The sequence below is a fragment of the Macrobrachium nipponense genome, chromosome 19, assembly GCF_015104395.2.
Source record: "Macrobrachium nipponense isolate FS-2020 chromosome 19, ASM1510439v2, whole genome shotgun sequence".
In the NCBI taxonomy this organism is placed as follows: Eukaryota; Metazoa; Arthropoda; class Malacostraca; order Decapoda; family Palaemonidae; genus Macrobrachium; species Macrobrachium nipponense.
Window position 1 is genome coordinate 5,036,597 of NC_061088.1, and position 18,752 is coordinate 5,055,348.

The 18,752-nt window shown below is 33.6% G+C and overlaps 1 protein-coding gene across 4 annotated transcripts in view; it reads left to right on the forward strand.

Annotated features, from left to right (window-relative positions):
* The window catches only part of LOC135212389 (HORMA domain-containing protein 2-like), a 90,963-nt gene extending 72,211 nt beyond the window's left edge, over nucleotides 1-18,752 (forward strand). For all 4 annotated transcript variants that reach the window (XM_064245762.1, XM_064245777.1, XM_064245769.1 and 1 more), the window contains 6 exons: nucleotides 787-920; nucleotides 2,829-2,914; nucleotides 6,403-6,507; nucleotides 15,485-15,578; nucleotides 17,050-17,369; nucleotides 18,677-18,752. In XM_064245762.1, the coding sequence (XP_064101832.1) occupies nucleotides 787-920; nucleotides 2,829-2,914; nucleotides 6,403-6,507; nucleotides 15,485-15,578; nucleotides 17,050-17,369; nucleotides 18,677-18,727 (790 nt within the window). In that variant the 3' untranslated portion in view covers nucleotides 18,728-18,752. The remainder of the gene's footprint in view (nucleotides 1-786; nucleotides 921-2,828; nucleotides 2,915-6,402; nucleotides 6,508-15,484; nucleotides 15,579-17,049; nucleotides 17,370-18,676) is intronic.

The window sequence follows — 18,752 nt, forward strand, 5'->3', positions numbered from 1 at the left end:
AAAAAGTTGCCTACAGACGTTCATTTCAATCCATTGAAACCTAAGGAGTTATTTCTCTCTCTCTCTCTCTCTCTCTCTCTCTCTCTCTCTCTCTCTCTCTCTCTCTCTCTCTCTCTCTCTCTCTCTCTCTCTCTCTCTTTTGTATTTTAATGAAAATATACAGTAATTTTTGAATACACAGTGTTGCACATGAAAAAAGTAAATTAGTGATAATTTTAGAGATACGGCCCTAAGAAAAATTGCAAATTAGTAGTGAAATTTTCCCTGTGGACATGTTTTCAAGAACGTCGTTCTGGCTTACGACGATTTTCGGGTTACGACGCGTCTTAAGAACGGAACCCCCGTCGTAACCCGGGGACCGCCTGTATATGTAGTCTTATATTAGGTTGGTACATCACTATTGTATTATAAAATACAAACAAACCGATCATGTTTTGGTTTGGAGAAATAAGCTGACGGAGATAAGTTTATTTCACCACATTCAACTCATTTCTGAGCAATCTTCTTGCTTCTATTTAGCATAAATTAATCTCTGGGAATTCTATTTATTTGGGACAAGTTTATGTTTCGTTATATGAAATGTTTTAAAGTTGAAATACGACTTGAATACGTCTTGTTGCGAAACTAGACTTGAATACGTCTTGTTGCGAAACTAGACTTCGTTATTTTTTTCATAAATAGATGGCACCATATATAACTGTGTATATGTTAAGTTAGGAAAGGAGATTGATTTTTAACCATGAATTTTAGATACATAGTAAGATTTTTTCTCTTTAACTCCTACAGACCCCAAGAAATGAAGTTTGATGTTCGGAAGCCTACGAGGAAAATGCTGAGGACAATTTTCCTTTTAACACAGTCTTTGAGGCCTCTTCCAAGGAAGGTGCATCTTGGGATGAGACTCAGCTATTATGATGATGGTAGGCAAGCCTTCATCTTCATTAAATTCTTTTTTTTGGAAACTTTAAATTTTCACTATACATACACCCCATACTCAACGATAGAGTTCCATACCCACAACTTAGTTTTTAAGCATATTTGTTGATATACAAGGAGCTTTGCCTTACTGATATTTCAGGCATACTGCACTGATGGTAGCAGGCTTGCATCAGCCATATTTTGATACTCTTATAATGTTATTAGTACTCAGTATTTTTTAATGTTTATGCAGTAAAGCACTGCATACTGTAATGAACAGAATAGAAGAATTTATTACTGTACAGTACTAGTATATAGTATTTTGGTCAGTATAATTTAAATACAGGTAACTGGTTTTATTCTGAATAAAAAAAAAGTTATCAAGGAACCTACAACTGGATAACTCTTAATTTTTAACTCTTACACATTGCAGAACATAAAAATATAGTCACCAAACACTATAAAAATGGCATCCAAAAAAATAGTTATGGAAAGAGACATTCAAATTAACAATTTAGTCATCAAATTCTTCTAAAAGAGAGTGTCAGCACTGGAGCTATCAGGATCTGTAGAGGGCCTGGGTAAGGGAGGTAACAGTGAGGGAATGCAAGGACTTGTAGGGGTAAGAGGACAGGTCCTTGGAGTATTTTCTATAAGTTCCATTAGTATGGAAAAACAAAGCCAAAGTTATGTATAGGTTCATACAGTGGACCCCCGTATTTGCGTTCTCCAGATTCGCGGACTCACACATTCGCGGATTTCTCTTGGGAACGTTTCCCCACATTATTTGCGGAAAATACGCACATTCAAGGTATTTTTCCATGAGAAATATCCACAAGTTCCTGTTTTTTTTGTATCAATTTCATCATAAAATGCAATTTTTGTGATAAAACTATTAAAAAAACCAAGTACTATAAACATTTTTAGTGGGTTTTTCTTGAGTTTTAACTAACAAAATAGGCTGTTTTTAGCGTTTTTATAGGAGTTCCAACTATTCACGGGTTCTAACTATTCCGGGGGGTCTGGTACGCATCCCCTGCAAATAAGGGGGAAAGCAGTCTGTACGGTGTTACCTTTAGATATACTATGTACATATATATAATTGTGGATTTGTTTCTCCATTTTAAGACTCGTGCTACTATGAGTATTTTATCATTTTTAATTCTATTAGTGTTGCCTAATTTGTCATTTTTTTGCCCTTCAATTTCATGATTTTGTAAAAGTTCCCTTATTGTTTGCCATTCTGCTTTCAAGAACCACTTGGCATTCTGGTCCATACCTGCTAATTGTAATACGTATAGTCACGTTCACTTTTGAGAGAACAGACACCACCTAACCCATATATGGTGAATTTTTTTTTTCTTCCGTTGTTTCCTCTTTTTCATACAGTCCTTTTTTGCTTTAGACTTGCATTAAACTTTTGTTAGTTAGCTCTCCCCAATTATACTAATTTGTTAGTATCATTTACAGTACTTCATCACATAGTAATTTAAGTGTTTAACAAGTCCCTCAATTTTTTTATTGTGACGTCATGTTTGTCATTGTCAAAACCCTTTGAAGATATTCTCCATGAAATGTTTAAGGTATATTTCTCCTTGTGCCTTGGATACCCTTTTTTGTTATTTTCTCTCAAGGTAATGAAGTGTTCTTTTTGTCATGTAAAATGCATAATTTTCAGAAATCACAGAAGTTCACATCATCACTTTCTGTTACTGCTACAGCTTTGGAAAAAGAGCTGGTCATAAGTTGGGGCTGTCTTTAAACAGGAAGGTCGTTCAGTAAGGATTGTATGTATGTCATCAAGTTTATTTATTAGAATTTATATAGTTATAGTTGTTATTTTTTCTCTGTAAGGTTTAGCACTGACTGTTGATACTGGATGCTCTCTAATTTATACGTATTGTTTCTAGTTACCCCTCCAGACTATGAACCTAAAGGTTTTGCAACAGCTGCTTCCAGTGACTTTCAGCATGAAGATGAAAGCATCAATATTGCAGTAAGTTTGGAGTTGAATCATTATCACATTGTTATGACTTAATTTATTTTAATGAACCTGACCTCTCCATTAACCCGTAAAAGAGCCTGGCTAAAACAAACACATGCATCACCCCAGACCGGGCAAACTTTGAGGTCAGCTAGTTTAAGAAAACACACATCAGTGGAAAGAGATGCAAATGCGCAAGGTTTCAGAAAACTTATTATAAAAAATTCTCCTACTTTCCCAAGAAGTTGAAAATGACTATTTACAAGCCTTTGTGGGGCTTCTTTTACAAGACAGTCATAAATTTTACCAAATTATACATGTTTTTTCTAATGATTAATTTTATTTTGTTTTATAAAGTTATAATTACAGCTCACACAATATCATAACAGATAAGAACAAAAATCAGTAGAAAATTTTGAGCATATTTGTTGTAAAATATTTTCAGAAATTTACTGAGATTGAAGATGCAGTAACTTTCTTGGATTATACATGTTAGGCATGGTTATATTTATGAGCAAATTTATGAGATGACATCATGAGAGAGAGAGAGCGAGAGAGAGAGAGAGAGAGAGAGAGAGAGAGAAGAGAGAGAAGAAGAGATAGAGAGAGAGAGAGGGGTACATAACCCGCCCCCTTGAAGTCAAGTACACATCTAAATCATGAGCTGCCTAGAATCGCTGAGCTGAGCCAGTCTAAAAGTTGCCATTAGTAAATTTATGGTGTATTGAAGTAATGGAACCTCTTTCCCTCCCGATTTCTCCAAGTCAATGGTCTGTAATATTGATACTCACCAGGAGGTAATCCGTCAACCACAAAAAACCTGTTATTGTTACCCGTGAGGATATCCGTCCTTAAGGATTAAATAGCTTTTAATTCCATATCAGGGGCAGTAAAAGCTATATAATGGAGAGGTAAGTATTTAGAAAATAAATCTTATGTATTATTTATTTTTCTATTAATATTATTGTTGTTATGTAGTTGGACTAGACCACTGAGTTAAAATACATACCATATATACTCGCATATTAGCAACTTTTGAAGCCCTAATTTTGGAGCTGATTTTAAAGGGGTCGCATCTTACATGAGATATAAAATTCGAGTATGTAATAATCATATATTAGTATCATATGATAATATACAAACATAATGGATATGCATCTTTTCCATGGATCTTTTAAAAAGCTATGTTTTACTTCACTCCATCCAATAATATTATTTGTATTTTCATATTACTACTTGTTTGTATTATAAAATACAAACATAGCAATCATGTTTTGGTTTGAAAACAGCTGAGGGCGATTGCGAGTAAATTTATGTTTGCTGTGTTGAACTCAAATCAGAGAGACTTTCTTGCCTCTAGTTAGTGCAAATGAATCTCAAGATACTCTATTTATATGAGACAAGGTTATTTTACATTATACAAAGTGTTTTCAAGTGGAAATATCACTTAAAGAGTATCGTTTGTGAAAAAAATTTGGTTATTTTTCGTTAGTAGATGGCGCTGAGGGCATGTTTATTGCGTAAACAAAAATCGACAGATTCTGTTCGATATTTTCACTTTATCGCATCAGAATACTATGAGCTTTACATATTTATCTTTTATTGTTGTGAAAACAGTAAAATGTTTTCTTTTCATGCCCAGTAGTTTTGATTAAAACACATTTCTCTCATTTTGTTTACGGTTGAATTTGAAGGTACTATACTGAAGTTTGCAAGTTTCATCCATATAGTACTGTTATCATGCATTGGCAACAAAGATATAATTCCAGTAAACTTACACCATCAAACACAACTGTAGATAAAATTGAGAGAAAATAATTTAATAAAAACTTCAGGTCTTGAAAGAACACATTTTACTGTTGATTTCACGCCTATAAAAGATAAGTAACGTAACGGTAAAGGTTAATTCGTACTATTATGAAACGAAGTGAAAATAGCAAACGGAATCATGTAATATTTTTACACAATAAACATGCCCACAACGCAATCTGTTAACGAAAAAAAAAAACTTTAGTTCACAAGATGTATTTAATTCATATTTCGACTTAAAATTACATAGTAAAATAACAAAATACTTTATCTTGTTTAAGTAAAGTATCTAGATATTTTACGCTAAGTAGAAGAAAGGCAATTCGCTCTGAATTGAGTTAAATACGGAGAAATAAACTCGTATTCACCATCAGCTGATTTCTAATCAAAAACACTGACCACTTTGTTAGTATTTTATGAGATGATAATATGAGAATACATAAAATGTTATTGGATACTGTAATGTATAACTTTTTAAAAGAATCACAGAAAAGATGCTTATTCATTGTTTTTATTTCGTAAATGTACTAGCCGTCAGCAGCCTGACATCACTCAATTAGGTATGCCGATGTCAATCCGAATCTGATTCCTTTTTCGTGCCCATTTTTTTTTTTACTGACATGTCATATAGTCAAAATGCTTGAACCTCCAAAATTGGCTTATATTAATAAATTACTAAATTATATCATATATGTTGTATACAGTATACTGAAGGCTAGGCTACTGTATTTGTATATACGTATACGATATATGTACCACGATATCATCATCATCGTATATGCGAGGCTAACTTGTTAAATGTTATTCCATTTCTCTTTGTACTAAATTATCATAAGCCAATGTGCATTGAACCTAGAGAATTAACTGTAATTAATCATTTCTATGCCATATGTGTATAAGTATACTGTGTAGTGTAGGCTAGGCTACCCCCTATATGTAAAGATGGTACTGATTACCCTAGTGTAGGCTAGGCTAGTACAATGTTCTTACGAAAAATTAACACGGGCCGACTTACGTCCTAAATTGAGTGTGATGGTTGGTCATAATTAATTGCGGTAGTAAGTTGACTACTACCTGTAATGTAAAAATATATCAGTCCTATTCTCCTTAACGTCATTTGTAACATAACTATGGTAATTTTTTACTATCATATGATGGTTGAAATGCAAGCAAAAAGGCTGTTGTTATATGATTGGTTGTTCATAGCAAATCAGCTGTTTCTGTCTGTATGTGTTTTCCAAACAAGTACTATATCATTACTACCGATAATTTTGGCATTCTCTTTTACTTTTTTAAACTTAACCAGAAGATGGTATAGATTAAGAGATGGAGGAAAAGGGGTTAGCCTAACTATAAAATGGAATAGATAAAGAGGAGGAAAAGAGGTTAGTCCATGGTTATTTGGTCTTGTAAATTTAACTCGCATGATACGTGATAAAATAATTTTTTAAGGGTGAAAATTTTGGGGTCGCATGATATGCGAGATTGCGTGTTACACAAGTATGTACTGTACCTTTAACGTGGAGTGTTTAGATAATTATCAAACTACAATTAGTAATAAATTTAAGAATACATATTCCAAATTAGACTTCTTATGATATATCATAGCTTATCAGTGTTCAAAATTTCCTAAAAATTAATCTTGGTAAATTATTTTTATTATAAGAGTATAAACCATTTTCCTTTTACAGGCAGGAGAAGTGAACACCCGTTATCACAATGTTAAAGTCCGGGTTTCTGTTGACAAGAAACATTTTTATGGTGATGAAAAATCTGCTGAAGAGACTGCTGCACAGGTTAGATATACTATTTTACAATTTTTGTGTTTGATATTTATGCCTTCTTGTGTTGTTCTGTTAAAGTAACCATTACAGGCGGCCCACGGTTAACGGCGCAATCGCTCGGCGGCGAATCGGTTTTACGGCGGTCGTCAAAAATATTCATTAAAAAAATAAGGTATTTTTATGGCACAATTTTCAGTTAACAGCGCCACTAGGTAGTATTAGGGTAAAATATATGCCTCTGACGCTGTTCTATGCCGAAAATATCAAGTTACATAACTACAAATTTAGCTATGGATGTCGATTTATAAATGTTCATGCTTTTATGTTTAAAATGTGTATGAAAATGTATTACGTATAGGGTATTTTTATTTCTGCACAGAAATATGATACGCTTTCGAAACTGCCCTTCACACGTTATCAAATACGATGTTTTTTCATGTTCTTTCATGTGAGCGCCGCCTGCCACTCTTCCGAAAATATAGAGTTAAAGAAAGGTGCCCCCTCATTTTGGGACCACCTTGACGTGGTGAGGGGGCTCTCGAACCTCAGGAATCTCTTCCCAGGTTCGAACCCAAGAGTCCCATATGACATTATATATTTTCGAGTAAACTTATGTGGACTTTTCCATTTTTTGCCAAAATTTTTAAAAGCAAATAAATGAGAAAACATATCATGGCTTAACGTGGAGTTAAATCCGAAGCTAAATAGTGAGAACTGTGGTAGATCCATCATCTACCCGACAATGTTCGGACCTGTTTTTCAGGCGGAACTATTCTGTGGAGCTGGACCACGGATTCCAGGGGGGGCCTGGTTCTAGGAATAGAACTCTCGGCATTCTATCCAGTTTGCCCATAATGTGATTAGGATGGGGATAATTGTATTAACATAATACTCTTAGTCCTAGCAAGCGGGTTCTGCTTACACTTGGGCCATACTAATCATGTTATGCCATCCCCTTTGGGGTAGGGTAGGGATGCGGACATTTGGGAGTCCTTTCTCACTTGTGCCTTTGGCAGAAGATTTAACTTCGCGAAGGGCCAATGATATCTTTTCAAGAATTATTATTATTATTATTATTATTATTATTATTATTATTATTATTATTATTATTATTATTTTTATTTTTTTTTTTTTTTTTTTTTTTTTTTTTTTTTTTTTTTTTTTTTTTTTTTGTGAAAAACTCAAAATTTATGAACTGTGAAATAAATGATTTGATTACCCTGGGCCCCATGATGGAAAAACTACGGCACAGTTGATGACCATTGGCACGTCACTCCCGAATTTCCTAGGTACTGCCACAAGTAGTGAAAGTACTATAAAAGATACAAAGGAACACCCTTGTTCCAAGTAAAGCAGCAGAGCCAGAAAACCAAATAGAGTGCATAAATAAAAAAGAAAGAAACAAAAATAAATTGGTAAACTCCAATATCGTAACAATGGAACCATATATGATGAACAATAATTCTTAATTAGAGACAAATAATCCTCCCAGCAATACAGAAAAATACAAAAATCATAATAGACAAGCAACATACATAAAACAAGGACCGAAAAGAAACAAAAAATTACCGACTTAATCCCACATTGGTACATTTTGATGACCTCTTTGGACCAGATAATTGGTCCAAGATTCTAGTCCTCAAAGCTGACAACAAAATCTCAGCAGCGATGCTAGAAAACAAATTACTTAACATATATCCAACACAAGACATGGAATGCAGACACATCAAGGACAATGAATGGCTTATCCAAGTAACCAATAAAAAGCAGTCCACTGCCTTTTTAAGTATAACAGAAATAAATAATATAAAGGTAATAATTACAAGCCACGAAACATTGAATTATGTACAGGGTACAGTCATCCTACCCAATAGCGAGCAGGAGCTTCCTTCAAAACAACTATTGCTAGACTCCCTAAAATTGAGATATAACAATATCCACGATTTAGAAATATACTCTATTTCAAGTAGGAAAGATAAAAGTAAAAAATATCTAACATTGCCAAAATAAAATTTACAGGCCAAGACTTACCATTTAAAATAAAAATTCTTGGACAAAATAGAGAAGTTCGTCCTTTTGTTCCTAAACCATTACAATGTACACAGTGCTCAAGGTATGGACACACATACAAAAGATGCCGTAATAAAGCTATATGTGCAGTCTGTGCATCAGATGACCATACCACTAATTGGAACTGTAATCAATCAAAATGTATTAATTGTGGACTAGCCCATCACGCAAAATCTAAGGAGTGTTCATTTTACCAATATAACACAGAACTTCAGTTGTTAATAAATAGGACAGGAATGTCAGTCATGGAAGCCAGACTTGAGCTAAAAGTAAGAGGCGTTAACAATCCATCCAAAACCCCCACCTTTTCAAATGTGACTAAAAATCAAGACATCAAACAGCACAATGACAAACAAGATAGTATAAACAGGGAGGGAAACTGGATTTCATACCAATAATACTGAAACACAAAATAAAAGTGATATTACAACAACCAATACCACCACTAACATAGATGATTCAGTTATCCATGGAAAAGAACTTCCAATAGAAGAAGAATTAAATAATGATGATAATCGAACTGGCAAAAAGAAAAGAATTCTAGAAAGAACCCCACCTAAGGGAAAAAAGGTAAATATTGAAAATTACAATCAATCCAGAGAGACTCCAACTACACCAGGAGAACATTTTAAAAAAAGATATTAAACTATCCTCATCACAAGTGGAAATACACAATTACCCTCAATCTCAATCAAACAGCCAACATCTGGACAGTAAAGATCACTCTTTACAAGTTCCATCAAATAATACTAATGAAAATCATACCATTAAACCAAAACCAAAATATAACTATCACCCCCAACCATCCACAAGACCGAAATATCCCATTAACAACAACAAAACAAATAACCCCTCAAACCAACAGTCCTTATCACTACAGAAAAGGAACAATAGAATTACAAAACCAGAAATTTCTAAAGCTAGACCAAAAACTTCTGAACCAATAATTAACATTACCAAACATGCTTCATCTTGTGGTTGTAATGAATGCTTTGTAAGTCACTATAACCAACTAACTACCAAGACAGAGGACACAGTACGAAATTGTATTGACAATTTTACCAAATTAAGGAGGTGCCCTTTAACACACCAACATGAGAACGAATTATGTTCTGAATCCTTAAAATACAAAAAGGAAATTATAAAATCAAAAATAGACTTATTAATATTCAACTATGAAAAACAAAACAACTGCAGAATCTAATAACCAACATACAAATACAACGATTAAAAAACCACAAATAAATTCAAATGCATATAAACTACGAGATAAAGTAAAATCAGCAATCAATTTACAGAATTTAACACCAATTCCTCCCAATAATGGAATATAAAATCATTCAATGGAATATAAATGGTCTCTTAACCCGACTACGTCTGGGTGAATTACAAAGAATCATACGAGACCACAACCCAATGTGCATATGTCTACAACATATAGGAAGTAACCCTACAAATATCCAACACTATAAAATTGCCTGTTATTCACCAACTGACGGTGGAAAATTAGGCACAGCCATATACGTTCATAATAGCATTACATATGAACCTGTTGACATACCATCTATGCCATATCAAATAACATCAATTAAACTGTATATGCCTGATAAAAGTAAAATTACTATTTGTAATTTATATAACCAACCAAATTTCAATGCAAATTTCAGTGATTTTCGAACTTATTAGCAAAAGTATACAGGAACCACTACTTATAGTAGGAGATTTTAATGCACATAATCCATTATGGGATATTAATAACCCACTGACACATCCGGAATCAACATAGAGAATACTATAATGAAACACAACCTGTATTGTCTCAATGAAAGTGAAGTTCCAACATATTTTTCAAATACACACCTAACCTTTTCTTCAATTGACATTTCATTATGTTCAAATGATGTAGCGGAGAAATTTGAATGGAACGTCCTAGACGATTCATACACAAGTGACCATTTCCCAATCATTCTGAACTACTTAAGTAATGTCAAAATATTGCCACCTACAAGATATAATATCCCAAAAAAGCTAACTGGGATAAATATTTCCTATACACACGAAACATACCACATTCCCACATAATGAAGATCACAATACTACATGTGAATCCTTCTCAAACTTCATAATAAATGCTGCAGATAAAAGATTCCAAAAACCAAAACACATTCCACAAAATCCCCTGTCCCATGGTGGAATCCAACATTAACAACATTAAGAAAATAAAAACATATATTGAGTCGCAATCTAAACAGACTCAAAACTCGCCTTAAATCACTCAACAAAATGCCCTATAGTATAAACATATTAAACAAAATAGTTATAACAAACATAACAATTAACCACATTAAACCACTATATAACAAATATACAGCCAAATTTAGAAAAACGGTAATAGCTGAAAAAATCGCATCATGGAAGGAATATGTCTCAAACATATCTTCAAACACATCCACAAGGGATGTCTGGCAAAAGATAAGAAAATCAATGGAAAACATATAAGACCTCCAAGAAGTGCAATACATTTAAATGGAAAAATATACCATGATACTTATGAAATATCAAACATAATTGGGAAACATTTTGAAAACATCAGTGCTTACTCCAGCCTAGATACACATTTCAAAGTATCAGAAAACAAAAAGAAAAATATAATACTCAATTTTGAAACTCTTGAAGACCTGGAATATAACTATATTTTTAACATGGATGAACTAGATAATGCCATCAACTCTTGTCATCCCTCTGCACCAGGATATGATAAAATATCATTTGAAATGATAGAAAATTTTATAAAAATTAGCTCCTATAGCTTAATCATATTTATTAAAATTTTACAATAGTATCTGGCTAAAACGTGTCTTTCCTGATAAATGGAAACATGCCATAATTATTCCAATAAACAAACCAGGAAAGGATGCAAGTAATCCATCCAATTATAGACGATATCTCTAACAAGTTGCCTATGCAAAATCTTAGAAAAAATGGTTAATGCACGATTAACGTATGTAATAACCAAAGAATCCATTTTAACACCAACACAATCTGGTTCAATAGCTGGCAGATCAACCCTAGATCCCTTAACACATTTAGAAGACATATCAAAAAAGGCTTTGAACAAAAGAAATTAACAGTAGCTATATTTTTGATATAGAAAAAGCATACGATACAACATGGAAAACATAACATCATGCAAAAACTCCACTCCAAGGGACTAAGAGGCCACTTACCAATATTATTAAGAACTTCTTAACAACAGAACTTTTCAAGTAAGAGTAGAAAATTCCTACTCAGTAACCTATAAACTGGAAGAAGGAATCCCTCAAGGTAGTGTCTTGAGCTGTACATTGTTTGCTTTAGCAATCAATGAAATTACTATAAATTTACCAAGTGGTGTAAAAAAACAGTTTATATGTGATGACTTTGTCATTTACTATATGAGTAGTAATCTGAGACATGCTCAGAGAGTTCTCAGTACTGCCATTTCAAATATATTGTAGTTGGGCAAATTCAGTTGGATTTAAATTTTCCAACTGATAAAACAAAAGCAATCGTCTTCTACAAAGACAAAAGGTGGATGAAGAACCAAACAATCAAACTGCATCTTTATAGCACTGAAATACAATTTTGTACAAAAATCAAGTATCTAGGAGTAATATTTGATCAACATTTAAATTGGAAAGAGCACATCAAATACATTAAAGCCAAGGGCATCAAAGCCCTTGCCATATTAAAAAAGTTATCACACACTAATTGGGGAGCAAAGCGAGACATTTTATTAATGATATATAAGGCACAGTCTATCCATAATAGATTTACTGCTGTCCAATATATTCATCCGCCTCAGAATCTGCATTAAATCTCTCGATGCAGTGCACCATGAAGGCGTGCGATTGTGCACAGGAGCTTTCCGATCGTCCCCAACAAACTCACTTTTGGTGGAGGCAGGTATTTTGCCCTTAAAACATCACCGTAATTTAATAACAATACAAGAGGTCTTTCAATGCAAGCGGGATCGTCTCCTGCAACTTACTGCTTCCAAAACTGTAATCAAGTAACAGCAGTTAATAGTACTAGCTCTTTCCCAAAACAAAAAGAGCTAGATACATAATGAACATAACATAATATGAATCCAATTTTTCACCCACCAATGGAATTGCCACCACCATGGATTTTAAATAGAGTAAAGATATGTACCTCCCTGTCTTACCTACTCAAAAAAACAAATTGACAAGTACGGAAAATGTACCGCCAACATGCTTTGGAGCACATTAGAAGAAAAGGCGACAAATTTATGATATATACAGACGGCTCCAAAAATAATGTTGGAGTAGGAGCATCTGCATATTCGAAAAATATGTTAAGTAAAAAAAGCCTACCTTCAATATCATCAGTATTTACTGCTGAAGTCACAGCCATACAGATGGCTCTAGATATGATATCTGAGGCAAAAGCAAGTGTCTCTGTAATTTTCAGTGACTCACGTAGCGCTATAGATGCATAGGACAGTATAAATCAGGAAACCAAATAGTACAGGAAAATTCAAATAAAAATTCATCAAACTCCTCCAATCAGGAATATCAATGGAAATATGTTGGATCCCAGCACACGTGGAATAAAAGGAAATGAATATGCAGACTGCTGCCAAATTAGCCTGCACTATCCCTCCAACAATTTCATATGCCCCAGTGTCAGACTGGGTAAAATCAGTTAAAACATTAATTTACCAGGATTGGAAAGAAGAATGGGCCTCGGTGCCAACAACAAACAAACTTAAAAATATAAAAACTGAAGTCTATGCATGGAGGACATCCTCACAGGAGGAAAGAGCAAAAACAAAAGGAGGGATCCTAGCAAGGCTACGTAATTAAGGGACACACAAAAGATTCTCACATGGTCACTTAGATGCAACACCACATGCTGACCCAGTGAAATGTAACAGATGTCAACACCCATGACAGTACAGCATTTGCTTGTTGAGTGCCCAAATTGGACCCAGCATTAGATCTATTTATCTGCGGAGTTCAGAAATGAAAAATATTCTTGCGGAAAGCAGGGATTTTTCAATGAATAAAATCATAAATTTTTTAAATAAGACGGGTTTCTCAAATAAAGTTCTCAATTTGTTTTTTTTTTTTTTTTTTTTTTTTCTCTCTCTCTCTCTCTCTCTCTCTCTCAGGATTGAATCCCTTGTAGAACCAGCCCGAGAAGAGTCTACTTGAGACTCAGAGGTCTGGAAAAACTAACACCTATTAATAATAATAATAAAGAAAGGTGGAAATTAGCGATCGATGTGTCGATTTTATAAATGTTCATGCTTTTATGTTTAAAATGTGTAAGAAAATGTATTACGTATGGGGTATTTTTTTTATTTCTGTGCAGAAGTATGATAAAAAGGCAGCTTTTGAAACTGCCCTTCACGTTATCAAATACGATGTTTTTTCATGTTTGTTCTTGTAAGCCGCTGTCTGCCGCTCTTCCGAAAATATCAAGTTAAAAACAGTGGAAATTTAGCGATCGATGTGTCGATTTTTTAAAATTTTTATGCTTTTTATGCTTTTATTTAAAAATTTAAAATGTCTATGAAAAATATATTTACGTACAGGGTATTTTTATTTTTGTACATAAATATGATATAAATTAAGGCAGCCTTTGTAACTACGCTCCATGTTGTCTGGGGATGATTTTTCATGTTCGTTCTTGTCCGCCACTGTTCCAAAAAATGCATGGTGTTATTTTATTAATTATGCATCTTTTCCATAAATCATTTGAAAAGTCATACATTACTTCACTGTATCCAATAATGTTGTATGTATTCTCATATTACTGTATTATAAAATACTACGGCAAATCTAAGCCAGTATTCCGCATAGCGGTCAATGTTGTGGTTTGAAATCAGCTGATGTGTTCTTTCAAGCACAGTAGTTTTAATTCAAATGATTTTATCTCAATTTTATCAACGGTTGTGTTTGATGGCATACGTTTACTGGATTTATCCTTGTTGCCGATGTATGATAATAGTCATTAGCAGCTTGAACAGTTTTCTCAGCTTCAGTTATAACTAGGTTTAAATTTAACAGTAAATTTCCCGATTGATCTTTGATGTATATTGATCTTTGATCTATAGCGAATAAAGTTATTACATTAAGATATCTCAGTTCTATTCTACATAACGCCATTTATAACAACTACAGTAGTAGTGTACTGTAGTACGATGTTTGAAATACAAGCCAAACGGATGTTATGCAATTCGGTTGTACTTAAAAAAAAAAAAAAAAAAAATTGTTTCTCGTTCGGTTGTTTCATGGATGTACACGTTCACGCAATGAGTATAACGTTAAAACCCATACTTTCATCATTCCCTTTTGCTGTAATTGAACTTATGTAACTAGAAGATGGGATAAAGTTAGGCTATTTGTAAATTGGTTTCTCAAAATCAGACTATCGTTAGACGAATTATCATAACTTAAACACTACAGCTACCTGTACACTATATAAACCTTATTATATCTTTACATACTCTAGACACCCAAAGGATTAAAGCTAGGCTTTTTTCACTTTACAGTATTTATAATGCTATAATTTACTGTACAGTAAATTCTATAGTACTATACTGCATAAATATAATTTTACTTATTGCGCCATTGTGGGATTACGGCGCTTTTGACTGGTCTAGAGTTTCGAAAGAAGGTGTGCAGCGGCCGTAGGCTTTAAAACCGCTTGGCATCGAAAATCATTTAGCGTCGGCGGCCAGGAACGGAACCCCTGCCGCTAACTGAGGGCCGTCTGTACTATATTTCATGTGTGTTTCATCTTTTTAGTTTTGTGTTGACCTATTTATAGCTACTCCTCAGTTGCTTCATACTTAACGGTTTATTATTAACTGTGTGTAGCAATATTTATACATGCTTTTTTCACCCAGGAGGTGGAGGAACAGGAGTCGTTAAACCCTCATTCAGATAATATAGTCCGAAGATATGGGTACAGATTGGTCTCTCAGTCGTCAGACACATCAGGTGAGATATTTTCATATGTAATTCAATTTAATTTGATGTTTTAAGTATTTGGTGATGATTATTGTTTTTGCTGTATTTTCTTAAAATAAAATGAAGGAACCAGACTATTAATTCGTGGGGTGTTCGACTTTTTCATATATATAATGCAGAAGTAGTTTTAGATTTTTAAGGTACTTATTCATATTTGTTTCAAATTTGGACATAAATTAGAAAAAAAGAAATGTAATGCATTGGAATTAAAGTCAATTGTATCCCCAAACTCAATTTCAATGACAGTCATTTTATAAGCTACTCTGTGTGCATGATGAAAGATAAATGTAGACTAGATAAAACAGTAGTTATAAACTTGTAAAAAGATGTAGGAATTTAGACATTTTTTCTACAATGTACAAACCTATTTTATGTTTTAATGGTGAGTACTATGATTTAGCTGAAAGCTAAGAAGTTAAGTTGGCACACAAAATTAAGCATTTTCTGAGGTGAGTAATTTAGCTGCATGAGATGAAACCCTTGCATATAATCTAGAAGGCCTATCGCCTACACAAAGGTCCTTTGTAAACTTGAATTTGCTGAGCTATTTAAAGACAGCATTAAATTTGATAAACTATGACACAAATTCGGTAGGTGACATACCAATTGACATTGCTGTGCATTAAATTTGATAAACTATGACACAAATTCGGTAGGTGACATACCAATTGACATTGCTGTGCAAAGCAGCAACTGTTATGTCTATCTTATACTATGGATGTCAGATATACTATATCCAGCCTCAAATATGATTCACCCTTTCTCATTTGGCTGTGTGTTGTAGGGACTATCCCAGTCCCTACATTTAAGTTTCCTGTATATATAAGGTGGTGGTTATATCTGCAGAGGAACAAATTAGAATTTTTAAAGTAATATTTTGTTTTTTTCTTTTAGGAATACAAATCTGAGCTTGTTTATATAAGTTGAATCCTTGATCTATCTGCCATCTCTGGCCATGCAATCAAAGGAAAAATGAATGGCAATTTTGGTTGAATGAAGGAAGGATTGCTCCCTGATCACCCTAATAGCTCCACCATTAAACTTGCTTGTGCTGAAAGATTATTCATGTATTCAAAAGGTTCTGGTTTGTATACTTGTGAGAAATACAAGTAACTTAAAAATTTATTTGTTTTTGATGAACAACCAGCATAAAGAATATTCAAAACAAGTAAAAGTGGTAACTAAGCAAATAAACAGTAACAGAAAAATAAGTTAAAAGGAAATTGCGCTTGAGGATTAGACCTGAAGGCTATATAGCAACCTAGAGCACAGTAGAATTTGAAGGTGTCTATGGATACCTGTAAAGTCCACTTAAAAGTCTTAAAGCTTGTATCATAGAATCGAGTTTTCAAAAGATTTGCCTCTGTGTGAGTGGTTATAGTTCTTGTTCTTGACTATAATATAAATTATTGTCCTAAATGTTTTTCTTTTCCCTTGCCAGCCCCTTTTTCTCAGGTGAAATGCATTACTGGCATGAAGCAGCAAACTGCCGAGGGAAGTGATGCTTTAAGATGTCCTACAACAGCCAAGGGTAGTAGTGTGAATTCAGATATCCCCTCAAACATGAATGGAAACCTTGAAACCCAGGCTTCAGAAAACATTGATGGTAATAATATTCTTCCACAAACCCCTCCGTCTAGTGCTTCCTACAGGGTCCCTGAAATGTCTACCACAAAAGAACATTGGATAATCCAGCTTCATATCCATCAACTTCTTATTCCAATGTTCAGACACCCACTAGACAAACCTATAATACTCCAGGTAATTAGTTTCTGAGCTTTAAAGCAAATAAGTTTTTATCTTTTCATCCAGTGCTGTAGTGTCACACCATTGTAGGACTGCTTTTAGCAATTTATGTGATTATTTACTGATGACCATCATCACCACAGCATTTGGTTTAGTGTAGTGAGGTGAATAATATTTATTCTTACAGGAATACAGCTAACACTTTTAAGTAGAAAATTTCTTTCAATCTTTAGCTAAACAGTTGATGGAATGTAGTTAGTTATAAGGTTACTTGTATGTTGCTGCTAGTTAGTAAGTTGGAGTATCAACAGACCACCTTGCATCTAAAAAGTCACATGATCTTTTGACTGGTTTGTGTCTCCTCACCAGATTTGAAAGGGATTCTTGAGACTAATGTTCCTTGTGTGGGTATCAATTTATACCAGGAACATTTTCTTCTTGGTGGAATGTTACTGCAGCTTCCTTTGTAGCTCCCCACCTGTAGAGTAAGCCTTCACTTAAAAGGTGTTCAATTTGTATTCATATTTTTAAAAATTGTTAATTTTACTTTAGTTCATCTTTAGGTTTTTAATGGGAAAAGAATTCTGCAGTACCAGAATCCTTTGTATTTTGGATTTAAGGTTATTGTTGCTTGGCAGCCAAGTGTGACTGTTTAAAAGTTGACCCATACTGCTCCATTAGCCATCATGATGTTGCAGTAATTGAAAACCAACTTATCAAGAATATTAAAGTTTTTCTAGTAGATCCAAAGCCATTGTGTTGATGAATGTAGCATCCAATGTTATTTCAGTAAATTACTAACTTCTTGTCATAAAATATTAACTAGGAACTTGTAAACTTGTTAAGAAAATTTGAATAGATTACTTGAAAATTGTTAAACCTGACTGCTGAATCACATATTTAATTATTTATTTAGTCCAAGACATTTATGCATAATTGAAAAGTAAAAATTTGGAGGAAGACCAAGATAAAAACATGTACAATTTGGTAGGAAGGATTCTGAAAAGGACATTCATTATATTTTTTTTTTAATCTTCTGAATTTACATTTTGCCATTCAAGGGAGATTGCATCAAAGACCTACCTGTCAGGTAGTGAGATGTTCAAGAACTTAAAAAAAAGTTTCCTGTGGAGGTGTTTTGACTGTTTAGTGATATTTCTTGTGGGAAAATGCTTCACTGAAATGATATTCAGTACTGCAACAGCCATAATAATTATAAGTAAAAGAAAGGTTAATGCAAATTGGTACACTAATGCAGGACTTTGATTTGAAATATCATATATGAGATTTTGTGTTTACTAATAATTTAACATTGGTTACAGCATCTTCTTCTAGTATTCGAAGTGTTATGGTGCCTTCACCATGCATACTGATCCGGAACTTCCCTGTGCGTTGTCC